The 8,871-nt window shown below is 42.2% G+C and overlaps 1 protein-coding gene and 1 long non-coding RNA gene across 2 annotated transcripts; one reads left to right on the top strand and one right to left on the bottom strand.

The window, feature by feature from the left end:
• Positions 1-411: 411 nt before the first annotated feature.
• Positions 412-1,186, bottom strand: LOC134637068 (uncharacterized). The gene is made up of 3 exons (XR_010095061.1): positions 1,097-1,186; positions 630-862; positions 412-532 (listed from the first exon to the last, which is right to left on the bottom strand). It is a non-coding gene; the product is annotated as an uncharacterized LOC134637068 (long non-coding RNA).
• A 2,983-nt stretch (positions 1,187-4,169) lies between these two features.
• Positions 4,170-5,672, top strand: LOC134634316 (uncharacterized). Its single transcript, XM_063483454.1, has 3 exons — positions 4,170-4,261; positions 4,406-4,688; positions 4,816-5,672. The coding sequence occupies exons 1-3, from the start codon at positions 4,170-4,172 to the stop codon at positions 5,485-5,487; spliced, it is 1,047 nt and encodes a 348-aa protein (XP_063339524.1). The 3' UTR covers positions 5,488-5,672.
• Positions 5,673-8,871: the final 3,199 nt, after the last annotated feature.

Genomic DNA, 8,871 nt, shown 5'->3' with positions numbered 1-8,871 from the left:
AAGTAAATAGTATTACGACAACACCAACAGAAAAATAAAATAAATATCCACCCATCCATATATGTATATACACACACACACACACCTATGTGTATATGGTTATGGCATTAACGTCATTTTAACAAGATTAACGCTAACAGCACTAATATATATGTGTATCTTACATGATTTGTGTGTCTCTGGATGTATTTCACAAACTCAGCAACTTCCTCATCTTTTTCAATGAAGACACCTTCAAAGTTCGCCTGCTCTGAAGTGCTGAACGAACACAGTGACAGTTGTTTGAAAAGAAACATTAAAATACATTTTTTTACAAATCCATATTTGATTTATGTACACAATGCATAACGTACCTTGCATTAGATTGAAAGCGATAAAGCTTGCGGTTTCCATCAACTGAGACGGCAAGCATGTCTGGAGTGCAGGCAGGGCAGCTGAAGCATGGCTCCTTGCACATCCTGTCCACCTCAAACTTTACAGCACTCCACTCCAAGAAACTTTTACTGAAGGCATCAGCTGATATTCGGCCAGTCTTTTACATAGGGGACATACAACAGAATATTCAAGGACAGTCATCATAAACATTGATTTGCACAATTTCCTTAAACTTGACAAATTTAGAAAGTCACCCTTCCAAAATGGGCTGTTCGTTCATCCAGCATTTTGACAAATGCCTTAAGTGACATCCCTGGTGCAGCCTTCTTAATGTCATAGAAAGACTGAAAGACATCCATTGAAAACAGGGTGCAGAAATTTAAGGTGCCAGGCCAATATCCACTACCCAGGATGTCCTTAACTGAGGGGGACCACATTAGGCCACAGCTGGTGCAGCTCACCACTGGCAGTGCAAGGTTATAACGGCCTTTAGAAAGGATAAGGATAAATTCAGTCATGGCTCAAAGCATTCATTTTTTTCATGTTGTGAAGATTTCATGTTGTTTTCAAATCGGTCTGGTAAATCCAAATGACCTTTGACAGGTGCCCACATATACTGCGGGCCGAGGCTAATTCAAACCAAGATAGCAATGCACAATTTGCAATAAAACCTCCAAACACATCTATTGTGTATGTAGTGTGTGACAAAAGGGCAACTTACCATTTATGGTTACAAGAGCCACAATTGCGCCGGGTGAAACCTCAACGTTACCTGCTGGGCAGTCACACACATGGTCTGGCCTTTGCACAGGCAACAGCCGAACTAACATTAAAACACACAATATATATAAAAAGAATTGGAAATTAACTGATACACAATAAATATACAATAACAGCACCCACTCATAGTACATAGCAAGAACTGCATAAGACTTAAAAACCGTACCTATTGGCTTGTGAAACTCTGATGAAGGCTGCAAAAACCCTCCTGTTACTGCCTCTCTGTTGTGCAGGACAAAGCGTGTGTGAACTGCAATATCACAGTCAGCACAAAGGAATGGAAGAGGCAGGCAGTCCAGACACCTCAAAACTACTTGTTTGCCACACTGACACACACGGTGTGACTGTGGATCCAGAGTAGCTAACATATTGTCTATAAGACAAGGCCTGGCCTCTTTCCACTTTTGCGAGGACACCATATTTCTGATCGCAAAGTGAGTAGCAGCTGACTCAGACGACGTCTCACAAGTCATGGCTGCGTCCTCTTCTCCATCCTCCAACAACTGAAGGAGCTCCTGACGAAGCACCTCAGTTCCATACACTAACAGAAAAAAAAGAAAGAAAGGAAGAAACTCTTCCACAAAGTGAAAAACACTCTAGGCAGTATGTTTCTTAGGACTGCACAAAAGCCCTGCATAACTCAACTATAACAACAAATATAAAAGTAAACAGAAATCACAATATATACAAGAAGGTAAAGTACCTTTTTTATTTGTCCTTTATTTATCCAGGTAAAAAATCTCATTGAGATTAAAAATCTCATTTTCAAGAGAGACCTGGCATCATGACAACAAAAGTCAAAATACGCATACCACATAAATATACAACGTTCAAAACCTTTTGTTGGGTTGACACTGGCAACATAACTAGGTTCTTCACGTGGACATTGATGCTGATCTCTGGACACTGGGGGAAAAAAAGAGATTCAAGAATATTTACTTACTTAAATTCTTTGGTGAAAACAAGTTGTGAGATAAAATCAATGGTTGTGTGAACACTGACCACGTGGCATGCAACTAGTACTTCGACTGGTTGATGGTCTTTGAGTAATAAAATCTCGCTGTCTGTCACGTTTTTTCCAGCACACTGGTCTTGGCTGAGGTTCACTCTGTGCATCATTCTACGCAATTAACAAGGAAAAAAGGGAACACCTAAAATACAGTCCATGATTAAAGCAAAGATTATCAAACATCTTAAGTTAACCAACTTAATTTGACATAAACTTATATATACACATATATAAAAATGTATTTAAAAAAATTCAAATAATATAACGTTTACTCCGTACAAAATATTAGACAAGCTTGTTCCCTCTTTAACAACTGTTTCCACTAAAAAATGTTACCTGCATATCTTGAAGGAGTTCATCAGCAGCCTGAAGCTCTTCCTCCAGCTCGGGATCCTCTGAATCACTCATTTTCAAGCTAAAGAGGAAAGAGATTTTTGCAGAACTCAGTGACATAAACAAATAACTGACACAATTCAAATGATTTTCAGTCTTGGCGCTCCGGTTAACGTTAGCAATTAACGTTAGCATCATCAGTTTATAAAGAGCTAGCAGAACTCTTAGCGCAAAAACTGCTTTACGCACCATGTGAGGGTATTTTGCAACACACAAGTCCTTTAATGTTTGTAATAGATTAAATCCATCATCGTTGGATTAAATGGCTAATGCTGCAGTAGCCACGTGTAGTCATTACCTAGCAAGCATGCTGACGGTAGCTGTAGCCAATCGTTTCCGAGATCAGTCACCTCTGTTTGTTTGAAGCTTTTATGAAAAACAAACTTTGAAACACACATCAAGGTATTACTTTAAATATATATATATTTTTACATACCTGCATTAGAATCAATCAGTTCCGCCTCCTTTTCTTATTCTTATAAATGGGTCTCTCCGTTCTCCCATCATCCTTTGCTTACACAGGTTGCGTCTGATTGGTTGGAATCCATCCAAAACTAACAGGAGTGGTGAATGAATCTATAAATGTGTTTTACGTGTGAAATGAAAATAATAAACCGAACAAAGGATTATGTACGTTAAATCTGCGCACTTTCAGATCGTGAATCACTTTGGAAAACACTGTGTGATGGCCACAACATGAAGCGATTTTATTGTTGAATTATCAGTGATACTTTCATGTGTTTTTGTTGAGAAATGTTAACGATGTCATTACAGTTTTTCTCGATTGCTTAAACACTATAACCAGGCCTCTAAACTAAAATTTCAAAACCATAAACGCTATTGGTCAAAAAGCTCACCCATTTCCCTGAACTATAAACACTATTCCCTGCTTTGACACATGACTCAAATTTGGTGAACTGGTACTGCAAAACTCTACACACAAATCCCTACATTTTACAGTGCTTACACCATGTAGTCATGTAGAAAGCACTAGCATGCAATAATGTTAACGTAAGTCAGCATAGCTTGAGCCCAATTAGCACACAATTAACCAGGTGGAAACACTAGGAGTCAAAATTTAGCACACACCAATCAGAACCTGCGATGGATAGATAAAAGGGCCAAAGTCAGCTCATTCAGGTTTGAAACAATGGATCCAAAGAGATGCAAAGGAAGAGGACGTGGTGGAGAAAGAGGACGTGGTGAAGGAGGAGGACGTGGTGGAGAAAGAGGACGTGGTGAAGGAGGAGGACGTGGTGGAGAAAGAGGACATGGTGAAAGAGGAGGACGTGGTGGAGAAAGAGGACGTGGTGAAAGAGGAGGACGTGGTGGAGAAAGAGGATGTGGTGAAGGAGGAGGACGTGGTGGAAGAGGAGGAGGAGGTGGAGAAAGAGGACGTGGTGAAGGAGGAGGACGTGGTGAAAGAGGAGGACGTGGTGGAGAAAGAGGACGTGGTGAAGGAGGAGGACGTGGTGGAAGAGGAGGAGGAGGTGGTGAAGGAGGTGGAGGTGGAGAACGACGGCGACAAGGAAGGGGAAGAGCAAGGGCACGAAGACAGTCAGTCTCGGATGAAATTCGAGCCACTTTAGTTGACCATGTCCTTGTCCATGGGATGACTATGAGGGAGGCTGGGCAACGAGTACAACCAAATTTGAGTCGCTTCACTGCTGCCTCCATCATCAGAACCTTCAGGGAGGAAAACAGGTAGGTGTACTTGCAGTAAGACTGCTTTGTACAGTAACGTTTAAGTTACTGAATTTATGTGTCTTGAGTTTCAGTATGTTTCCATTATTTTCCTGTAAAATGAATGTGTGACAGTTACAGTAATGAGTGCTTCTATTTTTGTAGGACACAGAGACGACCACCTGGTGGAGGCAGGTTAAGGCTTTTGTCGGAGGAGCAAGAGAGGGAACTTGTAAACATGGTAATTGCAAATAATGTAATCCGCCTGCAAGAGATTCAAAGGAGAGTGATTGAGGATGATCATCTTTTTCGAGGCATAAATGCCATCAGCCTCTCCACAATTGACCGCATCCTCCGAAAGAATCAATTCCGGATGAAACAGGCATACCGAGTCCCTTTCGAACGAAACTCTGACAGAGTGAAAAACCAACGTGTGGAATATGTTCAGGTATGAGTTTTGATACTGTATAAGGTATTGTGTACCATCACAGCATGGCAGTTTATGCTGCCATTTCAGCACTCTTGAACTTTGGTTCAGGGTACCGATTGACGCTACTGTGTTATGTGTTTTGCAGAGAATCTTTGAGATTGAAGGACGGCCTGTTCCCCATGAAATGATCTTTGTGGATGAGGCAGGTTTTAACCTGACCAAAAGAAGGAAAAGGGGGAGGAACATAATTGGCCATCGGGCTATTGTAAATGTCCCTGGTCAGCGTGGGGGGAATGTCACTATGTGCGCAGCCATCAGCCAACGAGGGGTACTCCACCGCCATGCCGTACTAGGACCCTATAACACTATGCTTCTCCTTGCTTTTCTTGATGGTTTAAGACAACATATGTTCCAGCTGGACTACAGGGAACCAGCACAGCCAGAGCAGCCTCACTACGTTGTTGTGTGGGATAACGTCAGCTTCCATCGCGCTGCTCTGGTTCGTGACTGGTTTACCAATAACCCAAGGTTTTCTAATATCTTTCTGCCTGCATACTCCCCCTTTCTAAACCCGATAGAGGAGTTATTTTCGGCATGGCGGTGGAAAGTGTATGACCGAGAACCTTATGTCCGTGTTCACCTCCTTCAGGCCATGGAAGAGGCCTGCCTAGACATATCAGTAGATGCATGCCAGGGGTGGATCAGGCATGCAAGAGGATTTTACCCCCGCTGCCTGGCTGGGGCCAATATAGCCTGTGATGTGGATGAGATTCTCTGGCCTGACCCAGACCAAAGACAAGATGCTGTGGTGGGATAATGTTTCTGGTGTGTGTTGTACTGTATAGTACATGAATGACAATGTGCCACTGTACATACATTGGTTGCGTCTTTTGTGTTTATCATGTGACAAGGGTTTTGAAGGGGAGAACCATAAGCAACCTAATTGTTTTGGAACTATTGTTTTGAATTAATTGTACCAGTGTGCAAAACTCTGTTGTAGTGTGTGTGTTTTTTAAGGGCTTGTGTTTGATGTCTGAGGGCAAAGTTCGGTTTTTCAGCAGGAGTGAATAGTTTTGGGTGTAGAGCTTCATTTTGACCTGGAAATAGGATGTTTGGGGAATTGAGTGAGATGTTATGGATTTGTGTTTACTGTTGTGCGGATATGAGGCGTAGTTTCAAGAAATGTGTTTTAGCAATCGAGAAAAACTGTAAAAGAAAGCATTAAATTAGGGAGAAAAACCCGTTCGCGGAGAGGGTTCCCGGTTCTCCAGTTAGATTGTGCTTTACGGCGTCATGTTTCGCCGTGACGGGGTTATTATTGGAGTAAATGGATGGCTGGAGCCTCTGCTCGAAGTGTCTCTGATCGCCGCGAGCGGGTTCATATTGGAATGAATTGACAACCCACAGCGTCGCATAAAAACGTGGAACGGTACCTTTAGCGTCAGCATGAGAAGTTAAGGGACGTGACAAATCGTCAGTATTTTACGCGTCGGGAGTGAGAACGGGTTGCCCCAAAGTATAATGTCTCCACCACCATGTTTGACGGTGGGGACGGTGTTCTTGGAGTCATAGGCAGCATCCTTCCTCCTCCAAACACGACGAGTTGAGTTGATGCCAAAGAGCTGGATTTTGGTCTCATTTGACCACAACACTTTCACCCAGCCCGCCTCTCAATCACTGAGATGTTCAGTTACAAACTTCAAACCGGCCTGTACATGTGCTTTATTGAGCAGGGGGACCTTTCGGGCACTGCAGGATTTCAGTCCTTCATGGTGTAGTGTGTTACCAACTGTTTTCTTGGTGACTTTGGTCCCAGCTGCTGTGAGATCATTGACAAGTTCCTCCCGAGTAGTTCTGGGCTGGTCCCTCACCGTTCTCATTATCATTGAAACTCCACAAGGTGAGATCTTGCGTGGAGCTCCAGACTGAGGGAGAGGTTTCTTCCATTTGTGAATAATTGCACCAATTGTTGTCACCTTCTCACCCAGCTGTGTGGAGCCCATTCCAACCTTGTGTAGGTCCACAGTCTTGTCCATGACATCCTTGGAAAGCTCTTTGGTCTTGGCCATGGTGCTCAGTCCAGAATCTGGACTGATTCTATGGAAAGCTGTTATTTATACAGGTACCGAGTTGAGAAGGCTCCCAGTGTCAGCTCGCTACATCGTCACTCTATTAACATCTTACTTGTGGTGACCTTTTTCTTAGATCAGTTACAGCATACAAAAAGATGCACTGACATTTTCAACAAACTTTCATTAGAGACTGTTGTTTTAATAACTTTGTTTTATGCATATTCACAAGTGTCTCACATTGATGAAGTGTGCTTATTTTGCATTCCCAAGGTCACACTGACTGTTCAGTGCTTTCAGATACCTGCAACATAGTAGCTGGTTATAAAGTGTTTTAAGGAATGTAATGGAATTTAACTTGCACTTGTGTAGCATAGCCTTGAGTGTTAATTAGCTCCAGTTAGAGGGAGTTAGAGGAACTCAGGGCTCAATTAGTGGGTTTATCCTTGAACAAAAGGCAAACAACACCTTCTTAATTTTCTCTTCAAAACAAAACAAACAGAAACTCAGGAAGAAGAGACTTCATGTGGAAATGACGTCACACCATGGCTCTAAAATGATACCTTTTCTTCCTGAATGTGAGTGCTTTGAAAGATTTAATATTATACAGACACAAGTGGTTTGGAATAGCACAGCCTCTAATTAATACACTCAAATTAATTAAAAAATGGAGAGTGGGTAGAATCTGTCTCCACCTTCAGGTTTCTTGGGACCCACATGTCCACCAGTCTCACCTGGACTTACACCATCGCCCTGGTAAAGAAGGACCAGCAGTGGCTGCACTTACTCCGTGTCCTGAGGAATAATAACCTGGACCAGAAGCTGCTGCTGGCCTTCTACCGCTACTGCCTGGGTGTTTGGTATGCAGGGGCCACGACTGAGAACAGGAAGGTTGTGCAGTAATTAACACCTCCCAAAATATCATTGGGGTGTTAGCAGGCTAAGCCCCGGGCCTCTTCCAGCTCGTCTCAGGGGACACCAAGGTATTGCCTGGAAAGCTGAAAGATGGAATCTAGCATGTATTGGAACACTTTACATAGAAGCCAAACCGCCTCGACTGGCTCCATTCAGTTTGGAGGAGATTTGGCTCTACTTTGAACGCCTCCTAAATGACTGAGCTCCTCGGCCGTGTTGGTCACACATGGCTGTGTATTCTTGAAAATGCCAAGCTGCCAAGCTTTGAGTAAACATGCATGTGTTTTTCACTCTGCTCCACATAGCTTTCTTTATACGTGCCTTTGAAAGACTGAAGTTGCACACAGAGTAAGAAATGCTGCTTTAGTTTCTCATTCTGACTCTTTTTTTCCCATAAATATGTCCTTCGAGATTCATTAGAGACTTATGTTGAAACTCTTACATGCCCTCATGAAACGGAGGCTACTTTTTCAAGTTGCACCTTTTAATTTTCTTGACATTTTTAATCTGCACCAAAGAGATCTTTGTTATGTTTGTTTTTCTTTTTAATGTTGATTATGATAGGCCATACTGAGAAACATGTATATATATATTAATAGAAGTTAACACAAATGCAGACTTTGTAAAGGGTCAGGAGGAGCCACTGTTACAAACACATATGAGCACAAGCAGTGAAAAACAGGGTTTGCCTCATTGCTTCTTGTGTATGCTCCCAAGGCTTTCTGGAGTTGTTTGGAGCAGCCATGTGTGTTCATACCACCAAGAGTTGTTTGAAAAAAACAGAAAACGAGCATAAGCGCTTCTCCTCTGCAGATTTTCCTTTACAAAGCTGCACATGTATGTTGCTCTTGAGGGGTGATTGTGGGCATGAAAAGAAATTCCATAAAACTGTCTATTAAAATATGAAACACGAGATGTGTCCAAGCACTGTGTTGAGTAAGATTTTTAGTTAAATGTTTGTATTTTATGTCACTAGCCAGCTCAGTTTATCCCAATGATAGGGAATGTTCAATATTACGATATACGAGCCAGTGATCATACCATCAAATGCATATTGTCCTATGAAAACTATATACACTACATATCTCACTAGCTTATGGAATCCTTTTTATACACCAGTCTCTCACATTGTTGTGGAGTAATTTTGATTCTCAACATTGCGCTCCAGGATCCACATGTGCAGCACTGATTCATAGGCTGATTCTTGTAGTCAGTCC

This window comes from Pelmatolapia mariae, linkage group LG2, assembly GCF_036321145.2.
Source record: "Pelmatolapia mariae isolate MD_Pm_ZW linkage group LG2, Pm_UMD_F_2, whole genome shotgun sequence".
In the NCBI taxonomy this organism is placed as follows: domain Eukaryota; kingdom Metazoa; phylum Chordata; class Actinopteri; order Cichliformes; family Cichlidae; genus Pelmatolapia; species Pelmatolapia mariae.
This window is presented reverse-complemented; position numbering and strand designations above follow the sequence as displayed.

Coding starts and splice junctions, on each gene's coding strand:
- LOC134634316 (XM_063483454.1), top strand. CDS start 4,170: ATGACTATGAGGGAGGCTGGGCAACGAGTACAACCAAATTTGAGTCGC. Junction 4,262..4,405: donor ACCTTCAGGGAGGAAAACAG/GTAGGTGTACTT, acceptor CTATTTTTGTAG/GACACAGAGACGACCACCTG. Junction 4,689..4,815: donor AACGTGTGGAATATGTTCAG/GTATGAGTTTTG, acceptor TGTGTTTTGCAG/AGAATCTTTGAGATTGAAGG.